Source organism: Danio aesculapii, chromosome 25 (assembly GCF_903798145.1).
Source record: "Danio aesculapii chromosome 25, fDanAes4.1, whole genome shotgun sequence".
Taxonomy (NCBI): domain Eukaryota; kingdom Metazoa; phylum Chordata; class Actinopteri; order Cypriniformes; family Danionidae; genus Danio; species Danio aesculapii.
This window is the reverse complement of record NC_079459.1, coordinates 9,472,002-9,491,609: the sequence shown is the minus strand read 5'-3', so window position 1 is coordinate 9,491,609 and position 19,608 is coordinate 9,472,002. Positions and strand designations below refer to the sequence as shown.

The 19,608-nt window shown below is 33.4% G+C and overlaps 1 protein-coding gene across 1 annotated transcript; it reads left to right on the top strand.

The window, feature by feature from the left end:
- The first annotated feature begins 3,568 nt into the window (after nucleotides 1-3,568).
- uevld (UEV and lactate/malate dehyrogenase domains) lies at nucleotides 3,569-19,436 on the top strand. Its single transcript, XM_056451436.1, is given in 13 exon segments — nucleotides 3,569-3,721; nucleotides 3,871-3,940; nucleotides 3,943-3,954; nucleotides 4,679-4,744; nucleotides 4,883-5,046; nucleotides 6,246-6,387; nucleotides 6,987-7,061; nucleotides 7,147-7,278; nucleotides 9,863-10,033; nucleotides 11,868-12,041; nucleotides 17,398-17,485; nucleotides 17,574-17,697; nucleotides 18,748-19,436. Coding segments are annotated over 13 exon segments (1,425 nt in total). The 5' UTR covers nucleotides 3,569-3,679; the 3' UTR covers nucleotides 18,913-19,436.
- The last annotated feature ends 172 nt before the right edge of the window (nucleotides 19,437-19,608 follow it).

Here is a 19,608-nt window from a genome sequence, read left to right as displayed (position 1 = left end):
ATTTATTGGCTTTGCCATAATGTACAGATGCAAACATTGTAATGTGCCTTTCAGGCAGCTAAGCAGTTTTTATACACACTAAAATCATTTAATTCCAATCCTTACAGAGAATCACAGAAGATGATACATACTGTATAGCCATCCACACACAAACCTTCATTGTCCGGTCCCAGGTTGTGAATTTGTTGCTAAGGGTTTTTCAGAGCTGTGTTCCAACTGTGAATTCATAGTAGGGGACAATATAAACTTTTGTTGTCCTGAGCTTTTTAAGTAAATTATATATATATATATATATATATATATATATATAATATATATATATATATATATATAATATATATATATATATATATATATATATATATAGAGATATAGATCCTTGGTGTTGCCTTTTTATTTTTGCAATTCTATTAAGATTGATGTATGTTATTTTGTTTTTCTGACAAAGAAGGTACAAACCCTTGTCACTGGGGCAGTATATGTTTTTATGGGACAGAATTGGACCTTAGGACAAAGAAACAAATTTGTACCATTGCAGTTTGTACCTTTAAGGACATGATTTGTACCATGGGAAACCAAAATGTACCTTTGGTTTTTAAAACCTGCAGATACAATATTGTACCTTCATCAAAGATACAAATGTGATCCATGAAGGTACAAGTACGACTTAAAGGCATTTTGCCAGCTCACGTGCGTAGTGGAAAGCAAATTGAAAGTGGATATCAGAAAATATCAGAACATGCTTACCAAACATTTATTAAAAATGCCTTAAAAGTTTGGTTTACAATACATATAGTTTAGTTTTACCAGTTGTTTTGTTTTATAGAACTTAATAATGAATGTTTATGAGTTTCTTTAAACATATGCCTTTAAATGATGATTCATGTTTTAATATCGAAATTATTCATAAAATCACTTTGCCTTTCAACTAATATTTATTTTCATATATATTGTAATAAAGGAGTTGTCCAACACTTATGTAACTTTTTATGAGAACAATTGTGTACCTTCATTTATTTGTACCATAAAAGGTACAGAAATGCATCATAAGAAGTCTTTTCCTTAAGGAACATTTTTTGTACCACTGCATACCTTTTTTTCTGAGAGTGTATAGAGTATGTGTGTGTTCATCTGCTTATCAAGTCAATCAATGCCACACTAGATCTTATTCAAATGTAGGTATATATGGAAGAGATACATTTGAAGGCAAAATTATTCACCCTCTTGAAATTTTTATTCTTTTTCAAAAATCTATTTCAAGCTATTACCTAGTTCACCCTAGTTAAGCCTTTAAATTGGACGTTAAGCTGAATATTAGTGTATTTAAATATCTTGCAAAATAACTAGTAAAATGTGTTTTTAAAAACTCTGTCTAGCTTTGGCTCATTGAATTTGACTGGAAAACTTTGTACAAATGAAGTAATTTATTTATTTTTTATCTTTAGATATGTGATTGTGATAAATGTTGCAAGTTGCTTTGAAAATATGCTATACCATAGGTGACAAACTCAGTTCCTGGAGAGCCGCAGTCCAACCCTGCTTAAACACACAAGTCCTATTTACACCGTGTTGTTTATTAATTTAACCTCTTTGTTTTATTATAAATAGTAAATGTATTCATATCTGCTGATTTATTTAATTTTGTAAGACATTTTCTGTTGTATTTGTGTTTGCTGCCAAAACAATAAAATACATTTGTCTGAAGAATTGATATGCTTTCTATTATTAATAACAGTTAAGAATAATGATCTCAGTGGTTAGCACTGTCGCCTCAAAGCACGAAATAAATAATATGTAATCAGCATTTGAAGTGGATTAAAACCTTTCATCAAAGTTGTCCTAAAACCATTGAACAACATTTATATGTGTCTAACATTTTATCCACTTTAAATGGTGATAGATACAGTAGATCACAGCTGTGGGCCATACCTGGGCTACTGCAGCCTGCAGTGCCTGAAAAAGGTCAGCATGGGCCATGCATGAACATGTTTGCCGTGTAAGTTAAGTAAATAGCTAGCAAACTAATTTCAAACATCAACTTTCAGGAAGAAATCACAGTTGCTAGGGTACTCTAGGTGGTTGCTAGACATTTGATGGACTGTTGATAAGGGATTTTTGGTGGTTGCATGGTAGGCCTAGTTGTCATCTTGCGCAAGATGCTGTAGGTTATAGTAGTTATATAGTTGTAGTTGCTAACATCTTCCGCCGCTGAGACTGCAGCTCTGCACAAGACGTTTGGCCAGCGGAGAAATTAAAATGGTCGTGCCCAAATGAGTGGTTTCTCTCAAGGTTTTTTTTCTTCACTTTCTCCAATTAGTGAAGTTTTTTTTCCCTCTCCGCTGTCGCCACTGGCTTGCATGGTTCGGGATCTGTAGAGCTGTGCATCGTTAGATTTGCTCTTTAGTGTTTGGACTCTCCGTAGTGATTTTTAAGCCACACTGAACTGAGCTAAACTAAACTGAACTTAAACACTACAAACTGAACTACACTGTTTCAATTTACTATGACCCTTTATGTGAAGCTGCTTTGACACAATCTACATTGTAAAAGCGCTAAACAAATAAAGGTGAATGGTGCACAAAGCAGAGTTTTTGTTTTCAAGCTGACTTAGCACAGTTACTGTGTGGCCAAAAGCCTTACTTAGTGGCAAGTTACCGATAAGTCTAACATGTCACATGGCATGATTTTTTTTCACATCTAATCAAAAACTATTGATAAAAGTTTTTCTTGTTTTTCTCAAAGTATCATCTGAGAACAAAGTTATTTTTATAATAATAATAATAATAATCACCAAAAATTCTGCCTCTTAGTGTATTTAAAATATAGTCCATCAAAATACAAAGAAAACATAATGAAGAAATTTAAGTAAATAAACACGTATTTAAAATCACACACCCACACACGCACGCACGCACGCCACGACCGCACGGCACGCACACACACACACACACACACACACACATATATATATATATATATATATATATATATATATATATATATATATATAGATATATATATATATATATATATATATATATAAACGGACCAATTTCCTACGCTATTCGCAGAAAATTTCGATAAAGGAGTGGATAGAGATCCGGTAGGGACGCTGAAAACTTCAGATAGATGGGCAGTGAACTGTTCATACGAATGAATTATGACACTTTTGGAATTCCATATTGCTTTTGCCCATAGTAGGGCTTTACCGTCAGCAAGAAAATAAGAAAGGCTACTTGAGATCTCTCGGTGGTCAATTGGCTCGGATGCATCTCGATGTACAGGTTGACTTTAGAGGTAAGAAACCGCTACACTCAGCTGCCTCGCCAGAGAAACTCTAGAAATGAAGAAATATTTAATTAAGTAAATAAACACGTATATTTATACATTTAATATATATATAAAACACGGACAATCTTCTAAACTGTTTACAGAAAATGTTGATAAACTATTTTATATTACATTTTGTACCTTTATATAATACACAGGACTGACAATATAGATTTAAAAGCGCATTGTCGTCCATGACATTCATTCCTCTCGGCTTGCCGTATGACAGAAGAATCAGCTGAGCTCAAATGTGTTTGCGGAATAGTTTCATTTCACAACCGAGTTTAAGATTCAACAGCTCGGGTATTCACCGGTTTTACTGCACTCGGATAAGTCTTAAACAGCCACTATGGATGTAAATTCTGAACCTGTAAGGAAAGTTCTCTCCAAGGTAAGTAATTTACTGTTTTGTTTATGCTAGAAATCTTAAATAGCTCACGAGTTAGGATGATGGACACTGGTTAAACCTGTTTAAAACGTTGATTCAGCGTGCCAGAACTTGTATTATTTTATTCAAACGTGTTATTTGGTTTCTTACAGTATAAGTTTCGTGATGTTGCTGTTGAAGAGTTACAAAAACTTTCTCGCGTCTACCCTGATATGAAATTAATGCTGGAACTTATAGTAAGTAGAAACAAAATCAAGTATGTAAACTTACATTGATCAGTTTCAAACATTCATTCTTTATATATACCGGTATATATATATATATATATATATATATATATATATATATATATATATATATATATATATATATATATATATATATACACATACACATACACATATACACACACACACACACACATATATATATATATATATATATATATATATATATATAATAGGGGATAATACACATCACTGAGGTACCCCTATATTTAAAACAGAGCAGTCAGATGTAACATGATTAACACAGACACGTTGTGGTCGTTTTTTTTTAAATTCTCTGATCCATACAATCAACCAAATACTTCCTCCTAATTTATGATGACATTCCAAAAGAAGGTTAGGTTGAACAGTATTAAAAGCAGCTGAAAAATCCATAAAGACTATTCTAACGTACATATTTGGCCTATCTAGATGATGTTGAACTTTATTTAAGAGAGGCATCCACAGTGCCTCGATTGGCCCTATAGGCAAACTGCAAGGGATCCATAGTCCTCAACTGGAGAGGACAATTCCTTACACACTATGGGTTCCATACTGGGTGAAAAAATGACAATATATTACGTAATGAGTCTTTAGTCCTGTATTATAAAAATTCTATTTAGATTCCTTGGTTTATACATCTTATTTGTGATCATTTGATTCTACTGAGTAACTGTCAAAACATATTTTACAGCATTTAGTGACAGTTTACAGAAGGATCTGCTCAAACTAGTTGGAAATATCCCGGTCGTATATCAAGGTGAGACGCCATAAAATTACATCCTTTGTTTATTGGAATAAGTCACATGTTAGAAATACACTAGTATATAGTAATTACTCATAAGGCCCTTATTTATGTAGATTTAAGTGTGTTGTTTTATTACAATGTATTTTTTAGGGCGCTCTTATAACCTTCCCATCCTGCTTTGGCTTTTGGATTCCTTTCCGTTCACGCCTCCAATCTGCTACCTGAGACCTACATCCAACATGGTCATTCGAGAGGGTAAACATGTTGATTCGAAGGGCAGAATACACCTGCCAGCCTTGCACAACTGGGACCATGTAAGAGAACGTCAAATAAATACATGCACTAATGATTTTTAGATGTTTTTAAAAAAATGTGCGTCTATAAATTTATCAAAGTAATGAATTGAAGTTTCAACAGCCATTATTAGTTCAGTCTTCAGTGTTGTGTGATTTTTCTGAAATAATCAGTAATATTGCTGTGTATTCAAAATAGAATTAGTATGTCCCAAACCGTATGTAGATATGTTTTCTACATGTGTAATATGTTATTATTACTATTATTGTTGTTATGTTATTGCATTATATATTCTGTGTATTTGAAAATAAAATTTGTATGTCCCAAACTGTAGTATAGGTGTTGTGAAAAATATCGATATTTCAGGAATACTAGGATATTTAAGATTCCTCACAGCATCGAAAATGGTATTAAATATTGTTATTTTTTTCTCTGTATCGTCTCGAGGATAGAAATTCCAGTATCGTGACAACACTACCGTAAAATGTTGAAAGTAGTATGCTAAAGGTTCCCAGGTGGTCTATTATTTCCAGTAGAAATTAGCTTAGATAATAATTAATATTCGTATTAATTGAATTTTACATGGAAAAAGCTTTGTTGCAAGTTTGTTATGAATGGAAAATGTAGTTGAATAGGATTTTTATAGTTAAAATAGAAATATTCTGTTCATTTTCATGCAATGCTGATTTTCTTTTTAAAAAATTTCTTAAAAAAAAAAAAGATGAATATAAACGTTTATAAAAGTTTGCATATCTTGTATATGTGTGCCCACACAGATGAGTGGGCTTGACAAACCACCTGTAGAAAATACACACTTTCATCTCTCTGACACTTTAACCAACATTTGCAGACACTTTCTAACCATTTTCATATCTGTAAAAAAAAAAATATATATATATATATATATATTTTTGTGCATTTATGAAGTGTTCCTCAAGCAGGTGAGTGGGCTTGACAAACCACCTGTAGAAACACTATTCTCTCCTCCTTACTCTACAAACAGTATAATTTGCATAATTAGCATTTCTTTTTTGTATTGCTGCTTCTTGTTAAATCACTGAATGCCTCCTCAAAAGTCACTTTAGACTAAAGTGTCTGCTAAATGGCTAAATGTAATGTATGTAAATGTTTATTGAGCACCAAATCAGTTTGACTTAAAATTTTAAATATTTCACTAACAATTTTATGAATGATTATTTAAAACATATTGCTGTTGCAGCCAAAGTCTTCTGTGAATGCTCTTCTGGCAGAAATGATCGCAAAATTTGAAGAGGAACCTCCACTGGGAACCAAATCTTCAGCACATGGCGACAGTCCCAGCAATCTACTTGATTATGTGTCAAATCTTACAATTACTGAAGGTTTGTCTGATTTATCAAGTTGAAGTCAAAATTATTAGCCTTCCTGTGATTTTTTTTTTTTTTTTTATTTTTTTTTTTTGAAATATTTCCCAAATGAAATTTAACAGAGCAAGGAATTTTTCAGTCTTTCCTATAATATTTTTTTCTTCCGGGGAAAGTTATTTGTTTTATTTCAGGTAGAATAAAAGCAGTTTTAAATGTTTTAAAAAACATTTTAAGGTCAACATTATTAGCCCTTTTAAGCAATATTTTTTTTGATTGTCTACAGAACATACCATCGTTATAGAATAACTTGCCTAATTACCCTATCCTGTCTAATTAACCTAGTTAAACCTTTAAATGTCACTTCAAGCTGAATACTAGTATCTTAAAAAATATCTAGTAAAATATTATGTACTGTCATCATGACAAAGATAAAATAAATCAGTTATTAGAAATTAGTTATTAAAACTATTATGTTTAAAAACGTGTTGAAAAAATCTTATTTCCTTTAAACAAAAATTGGGGGAAAATATACAGGGGGCTAATAATTCTGACTTTAACTGTATTTAAAATGTTGCTCCAAATCATAATAATCTGATGTACAATTGCACTTCTAGGTGGAAATCGACCTGATCAAGAGGTTAAAGTGTCTGTGATTGGCGGGGGAGATCTGGGAATAGCTGCTGTATTGAGCAATTATGGCAAAAGTAATTAAATAATTGTGCTTGGTTGCCAGAAATGGCTAATGACTACGTCGACACATTTTTTATGACTGAGCTGTAATGTCATTCTTTGCGTCACAGAGCTGTGTCGACAAACTGGTTTTGATTGACATACCTGAGAACTCAACCAAAGGAGGCACAATGGATTTGGAGATTTTCAGCTTACCAAAAGTTGAGGTCTCAAAAGGTGTGTATTTTTTTTTTTTTTTTTTTTTGTGCATTAAATATTACATATGGAAATCTCAGTTTTATAATGTTGGTAACATTTGAATTGCGTAGTCTTCATTTTATAATGAAATTATTATTTTTTTTACACAAATGATCATACGTTTTCATCAGTTATTATTTATATACTGTTATATACTGTTTTACTTTTCTATAGTGTGATGTATAAAATTGTAGAATAAAACATTTAGAGGTGGCGCAGTGGGGAGCGCTTTCGCCTCATACCAAGAAGGTCACTGGTTCGAGCCCTGGCTGGGTCAGCTGACATTTCTGTGTGGAGTTTGCATGTTCTCCCCGTGTTTGAGTGGGTTTCCTCTGTGTGCTCCCTTTTTGCCTCACAGTCCAAGACATGTGGGTGTAGGTGAATTGAATAAGCTAAATTGGCCGTAGTGTATGTGTGTGAATGCAAGAGTGTATGGGTGTTTCCCAGTACTTGCGGCTGGAAGGGCATTCGCTGCCTAATAACATATGCTGAATACGGTGAATGAATAAAACATTTTTATATGATGATTTTTTATTTTATTTTAATATACGTTATAGTAATTTTGTCACCTTAGAATTATAAGGTTCTATCTGACATTTTTGTCAAAATTGAGTTATTGACATATTCTTATTAAATGACAACTTATTTACATTATGGGATTTTTTTAAATAAGTTGTTTACATTTTAAGCCTTTTTTAAAAAAAAAACAAATGTTACACACATACTGTTTGCTATGGAATGCAAAATCTTTGAAGCTCAATATCTCTAAATCATTGAGAACGCAGAAAGAACCTTATAATTCCAAGGTGACGATTTGTTGTCCTTTTGTAATTTTCTTTGAATATTTAATACTATATAGATTCTTTATTTTGTGTATTTAAATTGTAGAGATTTTCCCAGTACTGGGTTGTGGCTGGAAGGGCATCTGCTGTGTAAAACATATGCCGGAATAGTTGGTGGTTCATTCTGCTGTAATAAATAAGGGACTAAGCCGAAGGAGAATGAATGAAATGAATAAAATAGTAGTGTTTTACCTTTCCATTTTCATTTATTATTTTTATTTTTTCATAGATTTTAATTGTGCTAAATTTTATTGTTATGTAACAACAATTTAAGCAACATACAAATGATGTATATACATTTTTACCAGTATATTGTATTTTTTAAATAAATATCAGCAATGTTTAAAAATATTAAAATTGTTATTTATTATTTTTATAGCAAAATTTGTAATTACAGTTGAAGTCAGAATTATTAAAGCCCCTGAATTATTCGCCCCCGTTATTTTTTTCCCCAATTTCTGTTTAACAGAGAGAAGATTTTTTTCAACACATTTCTAAACATAATAGTTTTAATAACACATTTCTAATAACTGATTTATTTTATCTTTGCCATGATGACAGTAAATAATATTTGACTAGATATTTCTCAAGATACTTCTATACAGCTTAAAGTGACACTTAATTGCTTTAAATAGCTTAATTAGGTTAACTAGGCAGGTTAGGGTAATTAGGCAAGTTATTGTATAACGTTGGTTTGTTCTGTAGACTATCAAAAAATATAGCTTAAAGGGGCTAATAATTTTAATCTTAACATTTTTTTTTTTTTTTTTTTTTTTTTTGAAAACTGCTTTTATTCTAGCCGAAATAAAACAAATTAGTCTTTCTCCCGAAGAAAAAATATTATCAGACATACTGTGAAAAATGTCCTTGCTCTGTTAAACGTCATGTGGGAAATATTTAAAAAAGAAAAACAAATTTAAAGGGGGGCTAATAATTCTGACTTCAACTTTATATAGTGCCCAGCATAAAGTATAACGCTTGCAGATCTCTTATTTTAAATTCTATAGGATACAATACAATAAAGTATTTGTGTATATACATTACATTGGTCAGTACCAAAGCCAATTAATTAATGAATTAATAAAAAATTTGAATGGAATCAATTTAACACAATAACTGAAGATCACGGTTCAAAAATAACTACACCCAAAAAAAATATTAGATAAAATTGTAATAAAGGTTATAAAAGAAATGTAGTCACATTTTTATTTTAAAAATAATTAATTAAACCAAATTTTCTTTCTATTCATAAAGATGTCGGTAACCACTCTCTTGTTCTAATGAATACAACTTTTCAATAAAAGTGTTTTATTTAAATGCACCAAATAATCATGTCTATATTTGATACAATTGAGAAATTGATGCAAAGTTCATTTTCAAAGGGGGTGTACTCATTTATGCTGAGCACTGTATATTCTAGAAATCATGTAATCATAATGTTATCCCTCCACAAAGTGATTTTAAGTTAAAAATTTTACTTTTAGTTATTTTAGTGCATTATCTTAGTCTTAAAAAATGAACAAAAAATAGCTTTTTTGAAAGTAAGATTGTTTGCTTTTTCATGGATTTAGTTTCTGAAATATCCCTGCTGATGATAGGAATTAAGTCACCACAAAGTCTTTAAATGTCTGTGTTTCTTTCTTCCTTTTTTTTTTTTTTTTTTTTTTAACTGTCTATATAAAACTTATTCAAATTCTTTTTTTTTTCTTTTTTTTTTATAGACCTGTCAGCTTCAGCAGGATCTAAGGTATTGGTCATCACAGCAAATGCCTGGAGTGATGAGCAGTCTTATCTGAGTGTAGTGCAGACTAATGTGGACATGTATAGAGGCATAATCCCTCGTCTCGCTCAGCTGAGTCCAAATGCTGTCCTGGTCATTGCTTCTCAACCAGGTTAGTGATTATTAGCAGCTACTTGCTTAGCCCAGGTCTCTCCAACAGATTTCAAATAGCTCGTCATGATGGAAATTTCATCTTGTCAGAAAACTAACTGACTAGTGTCCCACCATTTCCTTTATGAAATATATTATCGCCGCTAAACCGTTGGGCTATTTACTCTTTAAAAAAAATTATGATCAGATATGATTACAACAAGAGGACAAAATTAACATGCTTCCAGGCACTTTACTCAGCAGGGTGCATTTTTTTTGACTGTGCACCTGTCTTCCTTCTCAATGTCACAAGCTCATTGTCAGCATCAATCATCTTTTTCCCTATATACCGGTGCTCCTCAAATGCTACAGCAGACTACACTACCTGACAAAAGTCTTGTCACCAATCTAAGATTTAGGAACAACAAATAATAACTTGACTTTATAATAACTTTGTAGTTGATCGTTTGATATCAGAAGTGGCTTATATAAAAGGCAAAGGCCCCTAGATTGTTTATTTTACTAAAATAAAATATGGTCATTAAGGACAATAAGGTCTGAATTTGCTTTGGCAAAAGTCTGGTCACTGAACAGAAATAATATACAGTATAGAATATAAAGTCATAGTGCAGTGGAAAAAGAATTAATATTGTGTATGACTCCCATGAGCTTGGATGACTGCATTCATACATCTCTGCAATGACTCAAATAACTTATTATTAATGTCATCTGGAACGGCACCTTCAAGCTGAATTCATAGCAGAATATCCTGTAGAGTCCACTTTGCAGGGCACTTGTTGGTGAATTAGGACAAATGTGTGACGTAAAAATAGAGACTTAGGAAATGTGCAGTGTGGGGACCGGGATTGAGGAACGCTGTATTAATTTAAGCTTGCTTCTTTTTAAAGCAAGTTTTAAAGGGGACCTATTATGCAAAAATCACTTTTATAAGAGGTTTAAACACAATTGCGTGGCAACAGTGTGTGACTGTGAACTTTTTAAACTTTATATTTTATAATCACACTTGTATAAAAACAGTCTGCAGAAACACTTTGATTGACATTCTTCATTTGTACATGTCATCAGAGGTGGAAAAGCTCCGCCCATTAGTGACGATCTCTTCCTCATTAGCATTGGATGGTAATCTCGTTTTTGAACAACACATATGCATTTGTAACTCCGCCCTCAACTATAAAAGAGCACAATCTCATTTGAATTTAAAGTGACAGTCACCAAAATGGTGCAATTATGAAACTGCCCCTTTAGGCCCCTTTCAAAGAGTTCTAAAACATTACATTTTGAGCTGAAATCTCACATATATACTCTAGGACAGTGTTTCCCAACCCTGTTCCTGAAGGCACACCAACAGTACACATTTTCCCTCTCCCTAATCAAACACACCTGAATCAACTTATAATAACATCAGAAGAGACTCCAACACCTGAAGTTAATGGGTCAGAAAAGGGAGACATCCAAAATATGTACTGTTGGTGTGCCTCCAGGAACAGGGTTGGGAAACACTGCTCTAGGACATCAGAGACTTCATTCACATCTTGTAAAAAGGGACATAGTAGGTCCCCTTTTAAGTTAGGTGCAACATAATTATTTGATAAACCTTGATTTGATTGGGTCTAAATGAAAGCTTAATCCTTGTTGGTGCAGCCCAGCCAGTGAGAAATGACTAGTCAAAACCATTCAAGCTGTAATCATAGCGGAATATCCTGTAGAGTCTACTTTGCAGGGTTCTTGTTGCTGAATTAGGACGAATGTCTGATGGCAAAAATGACTAGTCTAAAATGTAATGGGCAACTTTGTTTTGTAGATCATGAATGTAACCTCTGATATTATTCCCACAGTAGACGTTATGACACATGTTGCCTGGAGACAAAGTCATCTTCTGCCAACTCAAGTGATCGGTGTGGGCTGTAATCTGGACTCAGAGAGGCTTTCTCACATTATCAACATTTCACTAGTGGCTAATAACACTGGCAAGCAGGCCTGGGTCATTGGAGAACTCTCGGAGAACAAGGGTGAGTGGGTCACATGGTTTAAAGATATTGGCTGTGTCTGGAATTGCATACTTCCATACTATATAGTAGGCTAAAACAGTATGCGAGCCGAGTAGTATGTCAGAATTCATAGAATTTGAAAAACAGTATGCGAGAAGTACCTGGATGACCTACTTCTTCTGGCGAGATTCTGAAGTGTGCATCCGATGGACGCTACACTATCCGATGATGCCACATGAGAGCATTCATGAATGCCAGTGAGGTGATGCAACTGACGCAGGTAGGTCACGGGCATCAATATATACACTAGATATCGCATAGGGACCCTGAGCATGCGTCAATAGCACTGCCACATTTGTACAGTGCTCCCACGACAAAAGTCATTTAACCGCACTAGTCAAGACAAGCTACGTGAAGATGCTGGACTTTAGCGCTGTCTGCGGGTGTAGTAACGAGCTAACAAAGAAAACAAAGCACAAAGGCAGAACATTTCATTGGTAAGATTTATTTTATTTACGTTTTTGTGTGTTATGAACTTTTGTGCTAAACAAGTAACGTTATTGATGATAAAACAGTCACTTACTCCATTCACCATTAGGCAAAATAGCACCAACTCGCACTAAATACTCTACTTATGCTAGTTTTGTTGAATAAAATCAGCTAACAATGTAAATGAAATATGACAACGAGATGCTGCGGTGCCAGAAACTTGTATTATTTTCGGCTAAGTGAACGAGTCGTTCATAACAGAGATTCATTCACAAACGAATTGCTCCCTCCGTCAGTATAAGAAGTGAAAGTGGGAGAGGGGGTGTGTTTCAGGACACAGATTAGATCAAATTTAACCGGAAGGGAGGATCGTACATTTCCATACACACAAACACAAGCTTTTTGTCAGGAATGCCTGTGCGATCACTTATCCATCATTGTAGAAAAGTGATGTAAAATTATAGTTTTCGTTATTTAAAAAAAAAATAAATGCATACTGACCTCCGGGAAAACTCCCGATCATAGATATATGTGTATATCTCTGGCTTTGGATGGCCACAGTCCTCCACTGCAGCTTGGTCCAGCGCTACCCTGTACTAAAATGGCAACTCTATTGACGCATTCCTTCCAATAGACAACAACAGGGCAGGCGACATCTAATGTATATATCTATGGGTCACTTGTTTATGAGAAATGGCGGATATAGTACGTCCGAGTTCCATTCATATTGTATAGAACATACTTTTCTAATGGTTATGTAGTAAATTAATATTCAAATGTAGTACCTACTAAGTAGTAGGCAATTTCAGACGCAGCCATTTTGAAACGTTCTGTTTTATGGATGTTATCTAATGTAGATAGTAAAGTTTTATGCATTAGAAAACTGTAATATTTATTACAAAGATTTTCCATTTTCACTCTTGGTCATGGACGGACCACTTAAAACAAAAAATAAAACTGCAACTGTGTGCACTTCGATATATAGTTGAAGTCAAAATTATGATATATGTGAATATATATATATATATATATATATATATATATAATTAATTTTTTTAATTTTTTTTTTATTTAATTTTTTTTTTTTCAAATATTTCCCAAATGATGTTTAACGGAGCAAGGAATTTTTCATAGTATTTCCTTAGAGAAAGTCTTATTTGTTGCAGTTAAATCCCTAACCCTTAAGCAATACTTGTTTTCGATTGTCTACAGCAGTGGTTCTCAAAGTGGGGGTTGGGACCCCCCGAGGGGTTGCGAGACAATGAAGGGGGGGTCACTTGGTGATTTCCAAAAATCTATTTATTTTTATTAAACCAGAAGATTTACCATATTTTATCCATAACCTACTGAAGAGAAAAAAATAGTTATTTATAGTTACTAGTTCTATTGGAATGCAACACCTGGGGTAATTACATTATATTAAAGACACAGCAATAGCGTCAGATGCAGCAGATTGATTTTGATAAACCAGGTTAAACTTTCTGGCACATTTACAGCACTGACATACATAAAAAAAAATAATTAAACGAAGAATAGACTTGGGTCTATTGGTGTGTGGGCGCCATTGCATGCAAGGTTTCTGTATTTATAACAACCTCAGAGAATATTGGGGGTTGCGAGTCACTGGCATTGTTATTTTGGGGGTCGTGGGCTTAAAAGTTTGGGAACCCCTGGCCTATAGAACAAACAATCTTTATACAATGATTTGCCAAATTACCCTAACTTGCTTAATTAACCTAGTTAAGCCTTTAAATCGCACTTTCAGCTCAATACAAGTATCTTGAAAAACATCTCAACTATTTTCAAATCCTGGGAGAAAAGCCACAAATCCTTTATTTTTAGAGTAGTGGGCCTGCTTTAAAGGGGTTACTTCATAAACGACAAAAACATTTACTCACCTTCAAACTGATACAAACCAATAAAAAGTGTGTTCATCTTCAGAACACAAATGAAAATGCCTTTAACCAGACTTAAGAAGTTTCTGCCTCCTTTTGAAAGACTATTCAGCTGAATAGGATCTCGCTTTATATGATGAACAGATTTTAGTTAGGCTTTTAAGCACATGTATAACTGAGTGAACAATGAGTATGTTTACATGGACGTCATTAATCAAATTATTTATCTTAATCTGAACATGACAATAATATGATTAGGAAGTTTACATGAGCTGCTTTTTGAATGTTTCTTTCATGATCCTGTTTTACATGTTATAGACAGATCGATTAACGTCATTGCATCACCACGCTATCCACGTTTCCTCCGGAGTTTCATGTAATTTCGGGTGTTTCATTTTTAATTTTTCGACTTCAGTTCGGCAGTTTCACATTCGTTCAGGAACATTTCATTTATGCGCCATGACAACCTGAGGTATTGGATGTGAGTTTGAAGTAAGGACTGGTGTTTTAATGGAATTTAATACGGCATGCTGAATGTAAAAAAAAAAAAAAAACACAGCATTTTGCAATGTGTATGTGCTTCTTTACTGACTCAATAGGTGCAGAGAATAGTGTCAAAGAGCCAGATGTGGAACATCCTTTTCACAAAACACGTCAAAAAAAAGTCCAACGGGATGGTAATCGTTTGATTGCGGCATTAACATGTCTGTCCTTCAATAATGCAATTTAAAATGGGAATACTCCACATGTTTTGATTCGATTTCTGTTTAGTTCAATTATGACTTTAGTCGGATTACGGTAATCAAAAATCGATGTTTACATGGTAGACTCTTAATCAGAGTATTGTCTTAATAGTATTCAAATCTTCTTATTGGTGTCCGTGTAAATATACTCTGTTTACAGTAGGAAAAGCTGAGCTTGTCTTTGTTATTTTTTAACTATTTGAAAAGCTCATTAATTATAAATCTTTCACATTTATGTAAAAATCTAAATTTCCAAAAGTCCATAAAAAAACTGGTCAGTTGGCATTTCTGTGTGGAGTTTGCATGTTCTCTCCGTGTTCGCATGGGTTTCCTCCGGGTACTCCGGTTTCCCCAGAGTCCAAAGACATGCGCTATAGGTGAATTGGGTAAGCTAAATTGTCTGTAGTGTATGTCCTGGTCGTCCAACGACCCACCTTATAAAAATGAGATGTTATGAAATACCAACAAGATGCAGCTAAATATCAACTTTGATATAAACTGCCCTGGGAGTGACTAAATTAAGACTAAAAAGCCACTTGATGTTAGGGTTGGTTGATAGACCTGCAGTAGACATCACGATTCTGAGCCGGAATCACGATCATCCGCCTCACCCCCGTCGCAGCGACAACCTGCTCACTAAAAACACACTGTTTACACTAATACATCTTAGTTTTAAAATGGCATTTTAGATGAAAACGATCCACGTCCACACTGTGTTTTACTTAGCATTTCTGAACAGCTCTCCATCCACACTATACTGCTGAAAACACAGATGACGTGACCACACACAAACATACACACTCTAGCATGTGCTTTCAGCAGTATATGCACATGTCTCTGAGCTCCAGTAGTCAGCAGGTGCTTTGAGCACAAAACCCCAGAGAGCAGTGTACGTCAGGCAGTTTGTCAAGGATGTACCTGGATAGCGTTTCACTATAGTTGTTAAACGTGATATTTAATTCATCTTACGACTCTTTGGTCTTTTGAATCTATCAGGTAACGTGTCACATCGTCAGTACACTGCTTCAGTCTTTCGCTTTTATAGTTGTACTTATTTTAGTGAAAACCTCAGATACTGTTGGTTGGTTCCTGTTGGTTGTGCACCTTTTTTTCCAAACCAAGTTTGTCGACGCCATTATAACGACGCAGATCACTCTGCCTATTCATGCCTGAGTCCTGTGGAAAAAAAAGTGATTGACAGGTGGTGATTTGTGTGTAAATTATCTTTATTTATTTATGACTTAATTATGGGTAAAACAAAGACCATGCGGGTCAGGTAGTTGAAACAGTAGGCTACAAATAATTAATTCGTTATTAATTAATTATTCATAAATAATTATTTCACTGCCTCCTACAGTGACCATGCCATCGTCCATCGTGATGTTTCACATTAGACATCCCAACCCTACTTGATTCCTAGGGATTTATTCTTTGATATCTTCAAATAAATTTTAGACCTTGCGTCTTTCAGTCTTTCTAAATCTGAATGAAAGTGTTACATTTCAAGATCTGTACAAGAAGCGTGTAAATAAGGTTTTTCATTTGTAGTGTATAAATGCGAATGTGTAAATATCAATGACATTAGGAAATATGATTCTGTGGAATTAAAAAGTCAGAAATTATCCTGGATGAAAATCCCCATTCAAATGTGTGCTTGTGTTTTGGTATAACAGTTGTTAAATTAACAATTTACAGCAACAATTTATAGCCCCCCTGTTTATTTTTTTTCCCAATTTCTGTTTAACGGAGAGAAGATTTTTTCAAAACAATTTCTAATCATAATAGTTTTAATAACTCATTTCTAATAACTGATTTATTTTATCTTTGCCATGTCGACAGTAAATAATATTTGACTAGATATTTTTCAAGACACTTCTATACAGCTTAAAGTGACATTTAAAGGCTTAACTAGGTTAATTAGGTTAAGGCAGGTTAGGGTAAGTAGGCAAGTTATTGTATAATGATTTGTTGTGTAGACTATCAAAATATATATAGCTTAAAGGGGCTAATAATTTTGATCTTAAAATGGATTTTTAATTTAATTAAAAACTGCTTTTATTATATCCGAAATAAAACAAATAAGTCTTTCTCCAGAAGAAAAAATATTATCAGACATACTGTGAAAATTTCATTGCTCTATTAAACATCATTTGGAAATATTTAAAAAGGAAAAAAAAAAAAAAAAATCAAAGGGGGGCTAATAATTCTGACTTCAACTGTATGTTTGCTTTTCTTTTGGTTGAATTTCAGTGGCAGTATGGGGTAATATGGGACCAGGAACTGACCAATTGCAAGCGTTAACCTCAGTGTCCAACTCCACCAAACCCTTAATGGACAGGTATACATTTAAACGATCACCATCCCACTACTATTATTGATTTTATGCTTTGTTATTTCATTGTAAAGTCTGAAATGTTTTTTCACAGAGCGTTAGAGATGATCAAGGGAAGAGGCCAAAGATCATGGTCTGTTGGGTTGTCGATTGCTGACATCACCCACAGCGTTGTAACCAATCAAAAGAAAGTACATTCCGTCACAACACTGGCTGAGGTATGTTTCTTTACTTGTTGTATGGTGTATATCTCTTCTGTAACTTTGTGCTTATTCATTTTGAACATGAAGAATTTAATTATAGATTATCAATCAAGTCTTGTTTGACTAGTCAAGTCTGATTTGTTGGTTCTAAAAAATAAAATCCCCATTAGGGATATTTATATATTTATTTACTATGTTTTTGAAGAAAAAACTAAACAAAACAGATCTATTACTTGAAGAAAACAAACATCAAAAACAGTAAGAATTACATTTTTTTTTTGTAGTTGCAAACAAATTATATGGGCTAAATTTAAACCTTGAACATTACAAAATTTAATTTGTTTGTTTAATTTAGCCCATATAAATTGTGAAATTACTGAATCATAGGAGCATGAGAACAATGATAATTTTAAAAAGAAAATTCCAGATGGCACTTAGAGGTTTTTACCTTAGAGGTATGAATATATGTATGAATCAGAATTATTAGCCCCCCTGTTTATTCTTTCCCCCAATTTCTGTTTAACGGAGATTTTTTTTCAGCACATTTCTAAACATATTAGTTTGAATAACTCATTTCTAATAACTGATTTATTTTATCTTTGCCATAATGACAGCACATAATATTTGACTAGATATTTTTCAAGATACTAGTATTCAGCTTAAAGTGACATTTAAAGGCTTAACTAGGTTAATTAGGTTAACTAGGCAGGTTAGGGTAAGTTATTGTATAACTATAGTTTGTTAGCTTAAAGGGGCTAATAATTTTAACCGTTAAAGGTTTTTTAAAAATTAAAAACTGCTTTTATTCTAGTAAAATAAATATTCAAATAAAACAAATAAGACTTTCTCCAAGAGAAAAAAATATTATCAGACATACTGTGAAAATTCCCTTACTCTGTTAAACATTATTTGGGAAATATTTAAAAAATAATAATTAATATTATAATTCTGACTTCAGCACTATATATATTTGATTATGCATATTTTTTTTAATGCATGGGTTTATTTTGCATTAACATGCATGTGTCCAATGAGCCTAATATTTGTGCTTTTTCATTCATTCAGGGTTGGGGTGGAATCGGTTCCAAAGTGTTCCTCAGCTTGCCGTGCATCCTCGGCGAAACGGGCTCTACTCGATTACCAGGAGTGGCTTTAGGATCAGAAGATGAAATGAAGCTGAGGGAAAGTGTGGCATGTCAGGTCAATCTCTTCATGCAGCTAAGATTGTAACTTAATCACCTCTTTAAGTGGTACATTTGCTCTGCAGGCTCTGCTAAATTCACACCTTTAAGAACACTTATTTTATGAGGGGTGAGTTCTTGAAGGACATTGAAGACCCTTCCAGCAATGCATACTAATATTTACACAGCAGTAGCACTAAAGACTTATGAAGCATTATGCAAAATATCCTTGCACTTCAATACTGTTTACAACACAAACTATATAGATGCAATCCTTTTGCTATATAACTTATTGGCTGGTTATCTGTTCAAACGGTGCCTTTATGGATGTTCATATTATGGTAAATGGTTAAATTATGGTTGTGTGGTACAAAGCTATTACTGATCAGGCAAAAGGCACGGGTTCTTGCTGTGCTTTAATGCAAGCGATTGTATATTTTAATTTCTAAAAAAAAAAAGATTCCTGACCTATATTTTATATTTTATTATTGTGTCATGTACTGTACCTCGGAATGTGAAATCAAGAATTAAAGATTGCAATAATGTAAATATTAAAATAAACACTTAAATTTATCATGTATTGTCTCATCACTATAGCGATTGTTTGTTTGTTTGTTTTAATTAATACTGGGATTTTCATGCACAACCATCTCTAGGGTTTACAGAGAATGGTCTGAAAAAGAAAAAATATCCAGTGAGTAGCAGTTCTGTGGGCGCAAATGCCTCGTTGAGGTCAGAGGAGAAT